Consider the following 19,716-nt stretch of genomic DNA (forward strand, 5'->3'; position numbering starts at 1 on the left):
TTTTCTTTTACATTTTTACGATTATACCTGGTCAATCTACGACAAGGGACAGTATTCTGAGTCTACTTAATGTTAACTCAGATGCTGTAATTGGGTAGTAGGGTATTGAGGTATTCCTGCAGACAGAAGCCATACTTTCACTGTCATGACACTTTGCCCAGGCAAAAAGATAATTTTACCTTCATCTTCACTTCTGCAGACACTTTCCAGTAGACCCATGGAAGTCCCATATCCACTACATTAATTCACATGCATATGTTTCTATACACTCAACTTTTTAAAATTATAAAATCAAATATGCAGCAGTTCCTCCATCATCAACAGTTATGCCCGTCGTCTGAAATTCATTATCAAACAACACTTCTTCAATATCCAACATATTTATTGCACCCTTCTTGTAAAGATCAATGATTACTATAAGTAATGGAGGTGCATTATTACTCTACTCCAAAGATGACCGTGTGAAGGTATACAATTTAGGGAAGGTCTCTTCCTAGCTACAGAAGTCCTCAAATGTTATCATAAGCTTCTACAGTTTGTAATTTCATGAATACAAAAAACAAACTATTTTGTTCAATGTTTCAAGTCAGACATAATAGGACACATAGAGCATACCACTTACACAATCAAACCTTTGTGGTGTCAACTGTCATTTACTGATTCCCTCCATCAAAGTAAACTGAGAGAGTACCCTACAATATTGAAAGCACATTTCGAAGCTCAGTAATTTCAATAATTACATTTTATCAAGTACAAATGCTGGTGTTTTTAGAATGTACTTTCTATGCAGGCAAATGATTTGTGCAAGAGGAGTTCACTGTTTCCAAATACAGGACCCATTGCACCAGTCATTGTGTACAGCTTCTAATGTATGAGACTACACTGCAGCAAAAATGATACTTAGTGCACAAATGATGGGTTGGAATAAAGAAAATCTTGCTGATTGATACTAAAATTAACACATAATAACATTAAAGTCAGCTTCTACACTTTATAATCTAAGTTAGACTCATTTTGTATTTTTATAATAAGAAATAACAACTGTGAATGAGAGGTGAAATAAAGGTCGTTGGCTTGGGAGTAAGATGCATGGTTCTTCTTACGTTCTTCTGCGACAATTGTGGTTGTTTTATTTTATTAATATTTTTACTTTTTAAATTGTTTAATGATTCAACCTTGCTAAACATAACATTTTCCTGAAAAGATTTTACTTATGTCAGCATCAGTACAATGAAGTTATAGTACAGGAATAGGTTTGTTGTATAACTGCACAGTTATTATGACGGATGTAACATCACATTTTGCATTACAATGACTGTACTAAATTTTATTTTAGTGTTAAGATTAAGTTACTGACAAGCAAAAAGAAAAAAACAATTTCCAGTCTTTCATACATTACTGGTACTTGTAACACACCATTACTTATTTTGAGAACAATTTCACATTATAAATATATGAACTCTTAAAACATGTTTGATTTATTATGTGATGTAATTATGCACTACATTTACGTCCATCTTCTTTTTACAATATATGCAAACAAGTGATAATCACATATAAATGCAGTAACTACTGCTTTCATATCTAGCATAGGTAATGTCAGTACAGTTAAGATTCATTCATTCTTCATTCAATATGCAACAGAATGAACACTAAACAGATACCTATATTTAGTGACTGACATGGTGAACTAGTCAAAGCTAATCAATTCTGCTGTTTGCTGCTGTTGCTGAGAGCTTCCTGGTGTAGGGCCTTGGGGAGGTTGGGTCTCACCTGATGGCATCATCACTCCTCCTGGAGAATAATGTGAAACTTGTGGTCCCTGAGCACCAGCAATTGGCTGCCCTGGCACAGGCTGATTTTGTGGTACTGCTGTTTGACCGGGAGGACCCTGCATTTGTAGTGGAGGTCCCTGGCTCTGAGACCCTTGACCTGGTATCTGTTGTGGTCCCTGATGTTGCATCTGGGGTGGATGAACCTGGCCCTGAAGTTGATGGTGCCCTTGGCCTTGCATTTGAGGAGGTCTCTGAACCTGCATGGGGCCTCCTTGTACATGTGGTGGTACCTGCACAGGCCCTTGGGGCAACTGTGCTGGGCCTTGTCCTTGTAACTGAGGACCCTGAACTGGGCCTTGAATAGGTGGTCTCTGGCTCTGGATAGGCCTTGGAGGGCCATGCACCTGTCCAGGAATTGGTACGGGTCCCATCACAGGACCTGGTACCATGCCCCTAGGAAGACTATGCATTGCGCCTGGTGCTGCAACAGCTGGAATATGTCCTTGAGGTATATGAGGGACAGGGCCTCCTGGGATTGGCCCCTGTCCAGGAAGTGCTTGCACATCTGAAATCAAAGTGGTTATCCCTGATAATTAACTAAGCACCACACCATGCACATGCATAGGGGGAATAAAAGTAGAGCTATAATCATTCTTAACTTCCTCACTAGTTAAATGTTGGCTTCATGTCCCAGCTGCTTTGCCCATAAGGAAAGAACTGCTGTACCCACTGAATATGAGGCTGGGCATACTCCACAGCCAGTAAAGGGGGGAAAAATCCTGCTTGCCAGGAACTAAATGCTGGTCATCCATCCCATAGTCTAGTCACTACACTGATGCCATCCTATTATAAGATATTAAATGATTTAAGTTGTGAAGAAACACATTTATTATACTTGTGAACAAAACCAAGTAAGTGTGCCAAAAGAAAAAGAGCGAAATATTTACAATGACACTTGCAAGCTAGAAAGTATACACTCACTGGGTACAGAGTATAATCCTGAGAAGTCTCTGTAGGTGGTGGGTCCAGCACTTGTAGCAGCAGATTGTAACGAAGTAAAGGAGTTGGGACCTGGCACTGTTGAGAACTGATTTCCATGCACAGGTGATCCATCTGCACTTGCAGGTCCAAAACCTGGTCCATGACCTAATCAACAGTTATGACAAAAATATTATACAGTGAATCGCCATATTATTCATACATAATAACAGATGTGTATTCCTATAACTACCAGACATTTTTCATTCACTTTGACAATCTGCATATTATTCCATGGTAATATATTAAAGTTCCAAGACAGAACAGACATGGAACTTTATATTAACACCAGGCAATGTGCCAAACAGAAATGAAATTCAGTCTGAATTCATACCGTTCTCACATTCACTGTCAGAACAGGCAATTCCACACTATCAGAAAAGTGACATATTATTGTGTGTTAATAGCAAGGATTGAGATGAAGAGGCCTCACAAAGAAATTTTAATATAAATACACTCCCTTTCAACTTCCCATTTTTTACAATTTCAATGTAATATCGAATATGGATTATGTAGCCAAAGGGAACACAAAATACAGTTTTACTTGCTCTATGTATGATATTCACTTCTGTATCATTTCCAACTTCCAAGACAATTTTCTTCTTCCCAAGGTATTTCAACTTACTTTTACCGAGAATCAGAAAGAAATGTCTGTTTTGTGCATTAGTTTAGTAATACATCAATAATTCCATTAAGCACAAATACAATGAAATATTAATTTGAGATTCTTTTAGGATACATTGTACTTGAGCTGGGATCATAAAAATTAAATTATAATCAAATAAATTTTTTACAATAAGAAATCTTAAATTCAGATTTTGCTATATTATGTGCAGCATTCATGAACCTGGCATATATGGTGGTTGCATGTTGTAAGGCATAGATGAACCCATAAGGTATTGTTGCTTCTGCTGCTCCTGCCTTATCTGCATCTCTCGTTCCTGCTCTTGTATTCGCTGAAGTGCAAGCTGACGCTGGTACTGCAACACCACCAACAAAACTTTAATATCAACAGACAAAATAAAGCATCCCTTTCTGACATCCAGAGTCAGGGGTACAAAACATATTCAAGCCTAGAAGAATAAATAAATGCACAAACTGCCACTGAGACTAGACAGAAAAACTATATTAAAATAAAAGACAATACGTATATATAAACTTTGTTAAAAATATCCCCTTAACAAATTAAAATGTTTCAATACTATGGTGTTCACTGTATGGAGGTTTTCTTATATTTGGAACTAAAACATGGGCATGGGTCAGTACAAAGTCAATACTTTCACTCTGGATAACTGAAATTCATTTGGCCATGTAACTAAGCGTGCATCAATCGCAAGTGTATGAAGTTTATGTCTCTTAGTTTCTACACATGTCATGCTGACATCAGATTTGTCATGATTATAACTAACTTTGAGATTGATACATATATTAAACTGTAATTTTTATTGTTATTTATGTCACACACAACCTCCATTCCATTATACATGGAATAGTAAAGGGTAATCCAAGAGTGTAACACAGCAAATTTTGAAACTTCATGATGTTATAAGTGTTTATTTCACTACATATACTAATATTCTGATTCTGTTAAACTTACAGAAATAAGCAAGGGCACACACATTCTATTTCATGAAATTTCATAATAGGAAAGGAATTTACAATGTGCATATAGACACAGGGATGAAGAATGGAAATTATCTTATAAAAGTGAGTGTATCCTTTCAAAATGTATTGTACTGACATTTCATTGTATAATGGAGTCATATTCTGCAATGGTTTCTATCTCAAGTTATACGGAACATACTACAGGTAGTTTGCAAAACTCAAAATCACACATGCAATTGGACTGAATGTTATGAATGGAGCACATTTGTGCAATATGGCTACTGACACTTACTTGCAAGTATTCCTGCTTTTTCTTGCGCATAATCTGCAGTTTGTGTGCCATCTGCATTTGTCTAATCCTCTCTGCCTCCTCAGCCTGGCGGCGCAGTTTTTCATGATGCTCTTCTCTCAAGGCATCCAATGCTGCACGGGCATCCTTAACCTGTGCCAGTTTATCTTGAAGTCCTTCATAATATACTGAAACAGAAATGAAGAAATAAATATCAATTTCATTTTTAATGAGTCCTCTTTTCCTTATGATGTTTGCAAATTAGAATGTACCTATGTTTAAGCATAAGGAGGCCAAGGCTCAACTTCAGGCTGTCACGCCATAGAATAAGATGTTTAAGCATATGCTTTATGTTCTCATTGTCACAATCTGATTCTTAAATCTTCTTTCTAGAATTATTTGTTTTCTATTTCACCAATTTCCACATACACTCATACCAAGTGTCACATAAACTATTAGGACTAATTACATCATTATACATTCATTATTTGTATTTTCCATTTGTAATTCTGTGATCACACTGTAAGATTACAGTTCAGATGTGATCATTATTTAACGAGTGGCTTCAAATTTCCAGACAAATTACAAAATTATAAAAGAATATACAACAGAGGTGCAGGAACTGAGTACCTTATACTCACCTCTGCTATCATCTTGCTGTTGAATGTGCTTCAACAAACGAGAATGCATTGCTGTAATATTCATGAATAGTGTCTGGACAGAGCTGTCATTTGCAATGCTCCGTCCCCTACTAGAATTGGATTTCATTCGGTTCACAAAGATCTCCACTTGTGTTTTCAAGGTTGTTACAAATTCTTCCATCTCTGTATCTGTCTCCCCATTCTCATGACGATGCTGCTGACACAACAGAAAACAAACTTTCAAATGTCAAAACCAAAAACCACAATAAAACATGCATCCTAAGTTATCAAAACTGTGATGTGCAGTGAGACTTGAAGGTCTATTTAAATAAATCAATCAATCAACAAACACATTCTCAGGTCATTATACACAGACAGATACCGAAAAGCCAACAGGCACATTTTTGCAACTTTTAGTTGTGAATGATTCTAAACATGAAAACGCAGAATACAACTGGGTAACACAGACCATTTAGAAACATCGAAGGTATCACCACCTTGTCGAAGGCAATCTGCCGGGTGAGGAGGCTTGCGTGCTCAAATGACCCTTAGGGCTATGCCGGCCTGAGCTTCGGCTCATGGTAGGGTCACCCAAGCCGGACAGGTCTAAGGAGATGCGCTAGACTAAGAGTGATACCCTGGTCCTCCAGGTTGGGGGTTGGGTGTAGGGCTAACAACCTTTCACCTTTAAAAAAAATATGTGTTACGAAAAAATCAACCAAGCCTCGGATCAGGACGGACTCTTTGGCACGACCACGGCAATTGAAAAAGGACATGAGATTTGGTACCTGGAACATTAGGAGCCTCTATAGGGCTGGGGCACTGAAATCAGTGTGTAGGGAATTAGGGAATTATAAGTTAGACTTAGTGGCAGTGCAGGAAGTGCGATGGGAGGGGGAGGGCACGATCCCAGTGGACAATTTTACATTTTTCTATGGAAAGGGGAATGACAATCATCAGCTAGGGACGGGTTTTTTTGTTCATAGCAGAATTAGGGCAGCAGTTAAGAGAGTAGAATTTGTTAGTGACAGGTTGTCTTACGTAATTTTGGAAGGACGTTGGTGCGACATCATTGTCCTTAATGTTCATGCCCCAACTGAAGACAAAAGCGATGATATCAAGGATAGCTTTTATGAAGAATTGGAATCAGTATTTGATACATTTGGCAAGTATCACATGAAAATTCTGCTAGGAGATTTCAATGCAAAAATTGGGAGGGAGGATGTCTTCAAACCCACAATAGGCAGCGAGAGTCTCCATGCACTTAGTAATGATAATGGCGTCAGAGCAGTGACCTTCGCTACGTCAAAAGATTTAATTGTAAAAAGTACAAAATTTCCACACCGTGATGTTCATAAATACACTTGGACTTCCCCAGATGGCAGAACACACAATCAAATAGATCATGTTTTAGTAGATAAGAGAAGGCAGACAAATGTAATTGATGTGAGATCATTCAGAGGAGCAGATTGCGACACTGATCATTATCTGGTGGTAGCAAAAGTGAGGGAGCGGCTTTCAGTAAGTAGACGAACTAAACAAAATTTTGACACAGAAAGATTTGATTTGAAAAAATTAAGTGAGGGAGAGGCAAAGGAACAATATCAAGTTGAAATTTCGAATAGGTTTCAAATTTTAGAGACAAATGAGGATAATGAAAGTGTGGACATCAACAGGGAGTGGGAAAATGTCAGAAACTGCATCAAAATTTCAGCAAAAGAGAAACTAGGATACTACAGGAGAAAGCAAAATAAACCGTGGTTTGATGAAGAATGTTCAAAATTAATAGATCGAAGGAAGCAAACAAAATTTCAATGGTTGCAGAACCCAAACAAAACAAATGCGGATAATCTATGTAACGTGAGACGTGAGGCTAGTAGAACCTTTAGGACTAAGAAAAGGGAATACCTGAAGGGCAAAATTGCTGAACTTGAGACAAATAATAAGGAAAAAAACATCAGAGACCTGTACAGAGGCATTAATAACTTTAAGAAAGGATATCAACCCCAGACTAATTTGGTAAAGGATGATAGTGGCAATTTGCTTGCAGATCCAATAAAAATTGTGAATAGGTGGAAAAATTTCTTTAGCGAGCTCTTAAATGTTCATAATACTGGTGATATTAGACAGATTAAAATGCATACAGCTGAACTGTTGGTGCCAGAACCTAGCTTAGATGAAGTGGAACTAGCCATTGGGAAGTTGAAAAGTTATAAATCTCCAGGAACTGATCAGATTCCGGCCGAATTAATTAAAGCAGGTGGCAAAGGGTTGCATATGAGGATCCATAAGCTTATTCAGTTAATTTGGGATAAGGAAGAGATGCCACATCAATGGAAGGAATCCATAATTATTCCTATTTATAAGAAGGGGGACAAGACTGAGTGTGGTAATTACCGAGGAATATCGCTGCTATCAACCTCATACAAAATTCTATCCAACATTCTTTTGGCAAGATTAACCCCATATGCGAATGAAACTATTGGGGATCATCAGTGTGGGTTCAGACGAAACAGATCAACGATTGATCAGATCTTTTGCATTCGTCAGATACTAGAGAAAAAATGGGAGTTCGGTGGGACTGTACATCAGTTATTTATAGATTTCAAAAAAGCCTATGACTCTGTGAAGAGAGAAGTGCTATATAATATTCTTATTGAATTTGGTATACCAAAGAAGCTAGTGGGTCTAATAAAAATGTGCTTAAATGAAACCTGCAGCAAAATTCGAGTAGGTAAATATGTATCTGAGACATTCCTCATCAAGAACGGTCTAAAACAAGGAGATGCTTTGTCTCCCTTGCTCTTTAACTTTGCGCTAGAATACGCCATCAGGAAGGTCCAAGGTAGGCAGGAGGGTTTGCAATTGAACGGGACACATCAGCTATTGGCATATGCTGATGATGTTAATTTATTGGGGGACGATATAAATACAATAAAGAGGAACGCAGAAGTTTTACTAGAGGCTGGTAGACAAGTGGGGCTGGAAGTAAATTCAGAAAAAACTAAGTACATGTTAGTATCTCGTCATCAGAAGACAGGCGGGCAAAATTATCTTAGGGTAGCTAATAAATCCTTTGAAAGGGTTACAAAGTTCAAATATTTGGGAACAACAATAACAAATCAAAATGATACTTGTGAGGAAGTTAGGAGGAGACTAAATTCCGGAAATGCTTGCTACTTCTCAGTCCAAAATATTTTGTCTTCCCGTCTGATTTCTAAGAACCTGAAAATTAAAGTATACAAAACAATAATCTTGCCTGTTGTTTTGTATGGGTGCGAAACATGGTCTCTCACTCAGAGGGAGGAACACAGATTGCAGGTGTTTGAGAATCGGGTGTTGAGGAGGATATTTGGGCCTAAGAGGGAAGACGATGGGGCGTGGAGAAAACTGCACAATGACGAGCTTAAAAATCTGTACTGCTCCCCCAGTATTGTGAGGGTGATTAAGTCGAGAAGAGTGAGATGGGCGGGACATGTAGCGCGCATGGATGGGACAAGAGGTGTGCACCGGGTACTGGTTGGGAAACCTGAAGGGAAGAGACCGCTGGGGAGACCTAGACGTAGATGGGAGGATAATCTCAGGCGGGATCTATGGGAGATAGGAGGTGAAGGAAACTGGATTTTGTTGGCCCAGGACAGGGTCCGGTGGAGGGCTTTGGTTAATTCGGTGATGAACCTTCGGGTTCGGTAAGCCATCTAGTTAGTTAGTTAGTTAGTTAAATACGCCTGGCTCCAACAATGTGGCAAGATATACTAATGGTCATCCTACTATGCTTAAATGTAGTTCAAAATGTTAACTAAACATATGGTTTTTATATACTTTTACAGAGTCAACACAGAACCCAGATGATAAAAAAGTTAGCGTACATTACAACATTTAATATTAATTTTTGTATGATACTTGCGTATCTGGTGACAATATTAATGAACATTTATATGATGCTTTTGGAACTTCCTTAGAAAAGCCTTGAAAAGGTAAGAAACAAAACCAAAGCACCTGACCAATAGAATACATAGTGTTAACTGCTGGTGTGTTGACTAATACAAACACTGCTTGAATACCCACTCACAAGTTTGCTTGATGCAGTTGTAGATGACATGGGTGCAGAAGGTTGTTGACTCAATGGACTGTCCACCCGACTACCATTCCGATCTGATGTATGATGTTGTTGCTTCTCATGCTGATGTGCTTCTTCAGACTGACGCTGCTCCCAATATGAACGATTCAAATAGCGTGCAAGTTCTGGGTCTACATCATCATCTGTCAATGTCTGCTGTTGACTAGGACTGCCACCAGCAGTGTCCTAAAATAAAAAAACATCAATCTGAAACTATTAATGTCTGTCAACATGTCTTAGCTGGAACGTTAGTCAGAAAGTTAATAGAATTCATGTTGAATTCTTAATAGCCCTCTGTTCATATCCCACATAGCTACATCCATACAAAAGTGGAATGTGCAGGTTTGGATGGATAGTGGATATACTAATACATGACAATAAAGAAGCTCAGGAAGAAATAAAAGCATTTAGGACATTCAAGTCACATAGTTACATGAACATAATGTGACAAAATGCTGCACATTTTTCAACATCTTGAACTGGTATTTGCCCAAGAGTTTGTCTAAAATTTTTTCCCCAAATAATATAATTATGATTATGTAGTTGTTATTGGGTTTTATAATTAACTGAGATGTATTTTCATGAATGCTGTTTCTTAACCTAAGTGAGAATGATTACCACAACTTAAAGTATGCAGAATTACAGAAAGGCACAACAAAAGTTAACTATCATATCACTTATGTCATTTGTAGTAACATAACTTCATTCACACCTGCTCCTTCCCTTCAATTCCAGCTCTCACACAGAATTGTCTAATATAAGACATACATATTTACTATCCATACTGTGTATGAGAAACAGAGGCACTTACAACTGCAGGTGGAGGGGAGTATTGTTTGGCACGATTTGTACTGCTGGGACCAGACATCATGGCTGATGTTGTTCGTTTCTTCTGCCAAACAAACATATAAAACACATGTACAATATACAACTAACTACTGATAGAAACAAATTGTAATTCATATAATAAGATCAGCACCAGACAACACAAATTCAAGAATCAGAGATTCAATTTGTATTACTTACAAAAAAAATGTAAAAATACTACATAGAAACTATAGGCCAGAGATAACTGTATAGATTGAAAATCTGCAAAGTCAGTGAATAATATACTCAACAGTCAATTCCCATTTATACACAGGAATGGGTGGAGAAGTATTGGGAAACATCCTATTTCTGTAATTACGTCCTGTTTTCTATCATATTGTGATTGAAATCATAAACAGGACAGGCACCTTGACTTGGGTATTAGGGATATGAGTGACAATTTTAAGATTATTCTGGAAACCTGAAAAGCAATAAGCCAAACTCCAAAAAAACACTACACAAGCATATCAATAATATGCGTAAACATGTGTACAGCATATTACAAATAAAACTAAAAGAAAAGTGATAATTTACTCAAAATGAGATATTAATAAAGTTTCCACTACCAATATCACATACATATTCACACCTTCCTTTATAGTGTCTGAAAATTCACTCCAGTTTACAAACATCCAACATAAATACCTAAATGTGTTCAAATTTTACATACTTTGTTTGGCAATGTCACCATAACTGTAAGCATCAATATATTTGGCAGTGTTTCGGTTGATGTAAGCATGATTTCTATTGTTTTGCAGTTAACCAGTAACACACAAATAGAGGCTTGAACACAACGTATATATTACTAAAATAACTCCAGCAGTTCAGGAACAATAATGTAATTATGAAAGCTAATAATCCACAAAATCCAAGAATGCTTTCCAAAGCTGCGTATCTACTAATCATGCACTGCTCTTCAGTGATCAGTATGTAATGGAAAACAAACAAGAAACGGAGTAGTTCATTTAACAGGGCAGAATGGCAGATGTTCATAAGGATCAGTAGCACAAACAATATGAATACTGTCATTATCACCTCTTTCTCTTTGTGTTCCGCTTCTGACTTGGACAGCGCCAGTGCCAGTTGCAGCTCCTCCTCTTCTCTGAGTTCATCCTCTGACTTACGTGGGGGACTCTGCCCACAACACAAATCCACAATGTGCACACACACATACAAACATATAACGCCATTTTACACAAACACATATTCATATGACACAAATGTAAGGGCACGTTCCCTCATCACAATAATAAAAAAGTTAATATAAAAACTGGTTCTAAAAGCCTTCTCTCCAAGCTATAGCCCTCTTCTCTTTTCTGAACTTTCACTGCTTCCCCTCTGTACTCAGAACAGAATTTTTATAGCAAGTATAAAAAACGTGTAAAGAAGGACTTTCTGCCTCCATTATCTGGGATAATGATGTACAAACCTTCCCATCATATTATACCCAGTTAGATCTTGGAGCTCAGTGCCCTTGTCTAAGAACAGACGAACAGGGAACAGTGGGCAGCAACAGGTGGTCGGTTGTAACATTGTCCGTTTTGCTTAACCTGAACAATATAGGATGCTAGATGTTGTTGATCTCAACTTCTATTTGTTTTTGATGATACTTCTTCATTGGAGTGTACTTCAACATACTCCAACATGTTCCCACACACTTGTTGAGTGTCTTGAAACAAGTTTCATAAACCCACACCTTTTTCTCAAGGATCAGTCCTGGAACCTGGCAGAGTTCTTCTTGACAAGCCTATAGTTATTCAAATACTTCAAGAACTTCCCTCCCTTTTACGTAACCTGAAGTTTGATTACAATGTTCACAAGAACCTGCCACTGGTCCATATTCTGAGCTAGACAAATCAAATACAGAAGATGGCTCTATTCTGGGTTGTAGCGCCAAGTAGTCTACTAGACGTTTACCAATATTTCAGAGGTCCTTCATGCCTCCATCAGGGCAATTAATGCCTGATGATGGAGGCAGCAAGGACCTCTGAAACGCTGATAAACTTCTACCAGACTATACAGCGCAACCCACAGGAAGCTATCTTTCGACTCACCGCCATGAAAGCCTCAAATCCTACTACATCAAATATATATCATGACACAATATTTTTCCAAGATCCATTATAATATTATCCCCTCACCTCTACCCACACCTTCCAAGTGATCTTTTCTCTTAAGGTTTTCACTGTTCATCTCTCAAGCATGCATGCATGCCTTAGCCAACCCATCCTCCTCCATTTAATCATCCCAACAATATTTTGAGAAGAATACAGATCATAAAAGTAAAGCTGTCCCACTATACGCCATGTAGGCGCTTGGGGGGAGTGAAAGTATAGCTCCTACTCATTCTTGACCTTGGCACTAGATGGGAGTGAGTGGTCAGCATCACGCCCCGGCCGGCTTTACCCCCGGGAAAGGACCCCAGTACCCATTGGATAGGAGGCTGGGTGGGCCCCAGAGCTGGTCTGGACACAGAGGCTAGAGGAAAAATCCTCTGCCCCCGTCGGGGATCGAACCCCGGTCGCCCAGTCAGTAGCCAGTCACTATACTGACTGAGCTACGCCGGCTCACGAATACAAATCATGGATTTCCTAATTAAGCAGTTTTCTCCACATTTCTGTTACTTCTTTCACCATACATCAAAATTTCCCTCTCAACAACCTGTTCTCAAACTCTGTGTTCTTTTCTTAGGATGCAAACAACAGATAAATTAGTAGTTTTATATACTTTTAATTTTTCAATTTTTAAGTAGGAGATGAAAGGATGAAAGCAACATGCTACTGCCAAATTAATCTCTTCTTAACTTCTTAATCAATATAATTCTGATTTGTTACTATCAATCTAGGAGATGCCAACTATGAATAATATTTTTACTTTGTCGAGACAATAACATCCAAATCCAATGAAAGGTTGCAATCAGTCAATATATAACAAAAGTTCTTAAGTATGAATTTTGGTTGTTTGAAACATGGCTAAGTCTCCTAAACATTTCAGATCACAGTTCATAAAGGTGCTCTAATATACAAAACATAATAATAATAAGCATATTTTGATTCCTCTTCCTATTTGGGTTCTAATGAACACTAAAACGATTGAAAAATTGCTGTACAACATGTGAACAATACCTGGCTCTGCTGTGCAAGTGAGCTAGATACATACTCTGCTGGTAATTCTCCATCTGTTTTCTGACTTGCTGATGTTGGTCTGAAAATTGGTAAAAGGGTTTAACTGAGAGATTAAATACAACACACACTATCAACAAAATCACAGAAATAAAACAAATAAATTATTTGTGAAATAAAGTATGCTTATAATAAAATTCTCCTTGCTTTACCACATATTTAAAACACAGACACACAAACTAAAGAACACTGTATGCATACATGTAATTCTGACTCACTTGTTAAGGATCTCGTAACAAGCTTCACAGACCCGCACCTCTTTCTCAATACCAAACTTGGGTAGTGTAGACGTCTTGGAGGAACAGTGTCCACAAAAAACCTGACCACATGCTCGGCAGTGGTGCTACATTGGAAAAAGGAATATGATGCTTATATATACAAGTGCCTAATGACAGACATCTGTAAACTAATCAGAACTGGTGGTTCATAATTCACAAAAAAATTATTTAGACTTTAAATTAATCTTGGTAACACAAAACTAAAGACAGCAAAATCTGATTACCAAATCTTTCTAAAAATCTTCACACAATATACACAGACATTTGCAAAGGTAGTTATGTCTGTTTCTCAAAAGGATCTCTTAACATCTTTTAATTTGTTAAAGCTAATCTCAAATGAAATAGATATGAAAAAACTGAACACACAATGAATGATTTTAACACACAGAAACTTAAAGATTACTAACTTAATCAGTGTCAGAGATCACTGGATGGTTAAAATAATCTTCCTTCTCTTATAATACAGAGAAACAGAAATCATGGAATGATAAAGTGGTTTCCATGCCCTTTTTATTTCATAGAGTAGGCAAGAAGTTAAGATTAACATAATGTGATCAAAAGCTACACAACTGATGCATGCACATATAAAAGATAACTCTAAGAACAATTACAAAATGCATTGTTGTGGTTGGCTGCAGTCCTACTAAACGAGATAACAATGTCATATTGAATTATTTTCTGTGGAATCTCAACAGACAGCAAAAAGTATTTTACATTCAAAAGAAAACAATTAGAGACATCTGCAATATAAGTACAACATATAAGAATTAAGCTATTCAGTATCTTCCCCCATTATAAAAAGTCTGATTCACAATATATATAGAAGTTTAAGCTTGAACTAAAGAGTATCTCCTACCTCACTCCTACTCCACAGAAGAATTTACCTAAACCAAAAATTCTCAGCTATTACAAATACATGTAAGCAATAGTGGTTATACTTTCTTGTGTAATTATTTTTGTGGCAATACTGTAATTGACTGTAAATCAGTCATACCTATGTAATTTTATATTTGTATTAGAAACAAGCATTGTATTTGTGCTATGACATGTTCTACATCCTTGGCTCAGACCTGTGAACAATCTATGGAATGTAAATAAATTCTGTTCCATTGTAATGACTTTACCTTACGCTGCATCATGCCAAACTGGACTCTACATCGATGACAAACATCTCCATCAGCCCACTCTGGTGCTGTATCTGCAGAGAACATTGCATCACTCTCCTTTAGTACTGGAAACTTGCAGCCCTCAGTCTTCATGATGTTCACAGTGTCCTGTAATAAGAACAACTTGTAATACTGTTGCAGAGGCAAATCATTCATGCTGCAAACTTCACACATAATATTTCACAGACTATCAGTTCATTCATTCTGTGATTTTTTTAAAAAGTTAAAGTAGAATGTATTTTCCCAACAACCTTCCATTCTCTGTATATAATGACATACTATGAAGTAGGAGTGCTAATCACTGAGCCACAGCATTCTGTGTTAATGTTGCATGCACCAAATAATGGCTGCATGATTATAAGTAGTTCAAACAGTCCTGTTCTCAGCCACATTTCACCATTCAAGTCCTGTATTTTTCATCATCCCTTATAAAATCCTTTTGCCAGCTTCCTATTTGTTTACACCATCATAAGAATCACATTTAAGACTGTTGCATGCATTTTATTGGACATTTCAGTTGATTGATCAGCACATATGCATTGTATTTGTGGTCCCAGGTCTGATTCTTTGGCCAAAGGCCTTACAGGTTTTCTTGTATTTACATTTTCTGTTTTCACTTCTCTCCTTACACATACCAAACATTTCCAAAAGCATATGGCATGTACAGTTTGACTAGTTTTATATGTGATATATCCCAGGTTCGAATCTTGACGTGGAAACTGGCTAACCTGATTAAGAGTCTTCGTGGTTTCCTCTGTCTCTCCATGAAAATGCTAGAATAGTACTTAAATTAGGCCTCAACTGCTTTCTTCCATATCCTTTCCAATTCATTATTCATTAACCATCCCATCATCTGAAGCACATAGTCTGAGCTATTGACAATTTTGTTAAATAAACCACAAATAAATACAGTATTATAACATTAAAATTGATGCTGTGTGTAATAACAGCTGTCTTAAAGTTGCAATAATGTACTGTCCTACCTGGACTGCTCTGTATTTAGGACTGTTGCGGAAAGCATAGGCCCAAGCCTGAATCAGCTCTAACACCTTGTTCTTCACATCATCATGGGAAGTTGATTTAACCAGGTCACGCAGTTGCTCCATGTATTGTTTTGTTCCAATCTCATCATGTATGAGGTTCCCACAGTTCTTGACACATGACTCAAGTACCTGCAGACATTATTAGTAACTGTTTCATAATGCATATATAAAAAAGCAAAAAAAAATAAAGCCGCCCCACTACACACTATGCAGGCACTTCAGGGGAGAGACAGTATATCTCCTACTCATTCTTAAATTAAGCATTAGATGAGGGTCAGTGGTCAACATCACACCCCGGCCGTGTTTTACCCCTGGGGAAAGGACACCAGTACCCATTGGACAGGAAGCTGGGTAGGCCCTAGAGGTAATCTAGACATACAGGCTTAAAGAAAAAAAATCCTCTGCCCCTGTTAGGGATTGAACCCTGATTGTCCAGTTCATAGTCAGTGATTATAATGACTGAACTACCCCAGCCCCTCATAATGTAAAAATAACCAATATAAAATTGTGAAAAATTAGGGATTTTTATGTAGTATAAAGTAAGTACACAAACAGATATTCACTTTACAAAAGAAAATTGTTAGATTAATAGCTGGTGTCAAACCTAGAAATGTGTTCATGAAATGAAATGTGTAGAAATTGCCTGGTGGAAGGCTTTGGTTAATTCGGTGATGAACCTTCGGGTTCGGTAAGCCATCTAGTTAGTTAGTTAGTTAGTCAAACCTAGAAATTCATGAAGAAGTCTATTTAAGAGATTTAGAGATCTTAGCAATTCCTTGTGAATACATATTCTATAACCAAGAACTTTTTCAAACTAATTCTGCTGTAGACAATGTCAACACAAGGAATAAAAGTCAGCTTCATGAACCAGTTGCCAACCTCTCATGCTTTCAGAAGAGTGCATATTATGCAGGGATCAAAGTTTTCAACAGTCTACCATCAAGTCTCACAAGTCTTGTAAATAAAAAGTCACAATTTAAGGTAGGATTAAAAAGATACTTAATTACACACTCCTTTTACTCTGTCACTAAATTTGTTTACAAATAAGTGATAATTTATCTTCTGTATGTAATGGGTAGATTTATTTGTAACTTATCATTACTTTAGGTGAACCATTTGTTTGTATTATGTGAAATTTATATAACAGTATGAATTGTACTTTATAATATGTATTGTATTATTATTATTATTATTATTATGACTTTTTCCACATCTTATTGTCATCTGACTATCTTATGGATCCATGGAATGTAATAAAATATGCATGTATGTATGTAACCCTCAAGAAAATAATTTTAACTGTAAATGAAATCCTAATTGAAAGGTTAATGGGTTAGGGAGCTATTCTGCATATGTAGCTATTGTCCATATTTATATTAACTATCAGCATTTTACCAACAAATATTATATTGTAGCATATCCCTAGTAATAATAAATCTCTCTCTTGATGTCTTACCTGTAATCCAAACATGGCAATGTGTGGATTTGCATTGTACAGCTTTTTCTTAATAGCAATCAGGGCATATTTAGATCTGAAAATTAAGTGATAGAAAAATACATTTTTTTTTTCATGTAACTTTTTAAAGGTTTGTATCTTAAGTGCGTACTAAAACAGCTTTAACTGTTTAGACAGTAACTGAAAATACACTTACTGAACATCCCCCTGTCGTATAAGGTCACATATTTGAAGGATTGCTGGCCAGTCTGGTTCCAAACGTAGGTTACTGGTTGCTTTATCTATAAACAAATAATATTCTTGTTTAGGTATATTAATGTGAAATGCAACACAATTGTAATTTTAACAGTTATGGCTAAACAAGACTGATAATAATATTCCAACTTCCTAAGTAACAACTTTGGATACGAAGATTTTGATCGCATACATGAGAAACGTCTTCGAGAATAATAACCTTATATATTCATATCAGTTCACCCTAACATCAACCCAACTTGCATAAATCTTAAAAAAAGCACCAAATTCATTCAATAATATACCGTCCAAACAATACATGGTTAAAGAACAGTACTTGCCCAAAAGTTTATCAAAACTAGATGTTGATCGAAACATTTCCAAATTCTGATGTATTCTCTTATTCTCAAACACCGACCAAAAACAACTTCCAACAGCTGACAATGACTAATGGCATCAAGTCACAGAAATATAAGCAACGTCACACGTTTGTCTATCTGTGCTTCATATTTTGCTTCCATAAATTTTTCATCTAGACGAGTATGTAACAGGTAGCTAAACCTATGAACACTTTATGTTCCCTACAGGGATTTTACTTAATTCAATACTGCATTTATTTACCGCAGATTAAATATTTTAAGCGATAACCAATAAGCAGTATGACGTTACAAACGGAGACCCCAAAGAACTGTACTCATTGCCACAGATATAGTTTATCTGTATTTATAGGAAGTTAATTTTTTGATTGCACTGTATTGCCATTGGGGCTGCCAGAGGACGGCCACCATATTGCAAAACTAAACATGGCTTATATCCGGTTCTTACGATATGAAAAGAGGTATATACTACCCAGTGCAATTGTTTGGAGTATCGGTGTTTTCATACACATTGGAATCCGAACCTGTTTCTGAGAACAACGATATTTTCATATACTTTGTTAGAATCGAACTGGATTTACCGCCATGACGTAAATACCAGCCGCCATATTCCAATTAGTTTCTGAAACAACTGACAGATTGCAGTTGTCCTTTAACAAACCAGTAAATAATTGGTACGATATTCTAATCTAATGGAACAACAGCCATATTGTAAATCAATGATGCATAAATCCAATGACATATTTTAACTGTTCTATGAGTAATATATTTATAAATAAACATCTCTAGATTTTTTATTTGTAATCTGATGCTTTCCGGATTTATATCCGATCACTAAACGTTTACGCATACATCTGTGATGTTTAAATTAGGAGCTCTCCCCCCTCCCCCCATACACACACACATATACATATAAATATTTGTTTATAAACACAAGTTAAAGAAAGATAGACGGCCGCCATGTTGCAAAAATCAAATTCGTCTTGTATCCAGTTATTAGGATTTCAGTGGAGGTATGCACCATGCAATACTGTAATTTGGAATACCACTACTTTCATACTCATGTAGAACCGGATCATCAAGACTGGAACATCAATATTTTCATATGCTGTTAGAATCGTTAGTACCTTGCCACCATGACGGTACGTCATACTGGCCGCCACACTCATATTAGTTTACGAAACAATCGACAGATCGCATAAGCTAACTATATACAATGGACACGGCCACCAGGAAATATTGTTTGAAGTAACATTTTCATACATAACTATCCAAATCGGAATTGACAGTACGTAACAAGCCATATTTAGATTACTTCATGAAACAACCGACATTACTTGCACAAGACCATAAACGCCAACTAGTATTAAAACAAGAAAAATTTAACTCTTGTAGCCGGCTCTTATGAATTTGGAAGAGGTGTACCACTTCCCTGGGTTGTTTAGAACCCGAATATTTTCATAAGCGGAAGTTTAGTAACAGCCATGACAGTATGAATCATGGGATGGAAATATGCCACATATTGACAAAAGTATCACATATTTGTTTCCCACCTAATTTTGTTTGCTCTATTAGGCACTTGTAATGAGATTGACTTAAAACTATACACAAATTAAAGCAAGTTTATTGGAAGCTAGAAGAAAAA

General features: G+C 36.8%; 1 protein-coding gene across 3 annotated transcripts; it reads right to left on the reverse strand.

Annotated features, from left to right (window-relative positions):
- Positions 1-1,180: 1,180 nt before the first annotated feature.
- On the reverse strand, positions 1,181-18,187 carry Hrs (Hepatocyte growth factor regulated tyrosine kinase substrate). 3 transcript variants are annotated; one of them, XM_022080021.2, is made up of 15 exons: positions 18,036-18,187; positions 17,657-17,741; positions 17,461-17,536; positions 15,945-16,133; positions 14,920-15,069; positions 13,736-13,860; positions 13,461-13,539; positions 11,371-11,469; positions 10,280-10,360; positions 9,421-9,654; positions 5,349-5,562; positions 4,711-4,895; positions 3,661-3,793; positions 2,757-2,921; positions 1,181-2,340 (listed from the first exon to the last, which is right to left on the reverse strand). In XM_022080021.2, exons 1-15 carry the CDS (start codon positions 18,070-18,072, stop codon positions 1,691-1,693), a joined length of 2,502 nt encoding a protein of 833 aa, XP_021935713.1. In that variant the 5' UTR covers positions 18,073-18,187; the 3' UTR covers positions 1,181-1,690. The 3 variants fall into 3 exon arrangements, with proteins under 3 accessions (XP_021935713.1, XP_021935712.1, XP_021935714.1); XM_022080020.2 differs by having other exon boundaries at positions 5,349-5,565; XM_022080022.2 differs by lacking the exon at positions 11,371-11,469 and having other exon boundaries at positions 5,349-5,565.
- Between the last annotated feature and the right edge of the window lie 1,529 nt (positions 18,188-19,716).

Source organism: Zootermopsis nevadensis, unplaced genomic scaffold (assembly GCF_977971745.1).
Source record: "Zootermopsis nevadensis isolate Lab colony 2312 unplaced genomic scaffold, Znev_1.0 Znev_ptg000003l, whole genome shotgun sequence".
Classification (NCBI taxonomy): Eukaryota; Metazoa; Arthropoda; class Insecta; order Blattodea; family Termopsidae; genus Zootermopsis; species Zootermopsis nevadensis.

What these genes read in the sequence shown, in the direction of transcription:
- Hrs (XM_022080020.2), bottom strand. Translation starts at nt 18,072, where the DNA reads ATGTTTCGATCAACATCTAGTTTTGATAAACTTTTGG. An exon ending in ACTCCCCTCCACCTGCAGTT is followed by an intron (nt 9,655 to 10,279) that starts GTAAGTGCCTCT and finishes TTTTTATTTTAG; the next exon opens with GACACTGCTGGTGGCAGTCC. An exon ending in AAAAGCAGGAATACTTGCAA is followed by an intron (nt 3,794 to 4,710) that starts GTAAGTGTCAGT and finishes GTGGTGTTGCAG; the next exon opens with TACCAGCGTCAGCTTGCACT.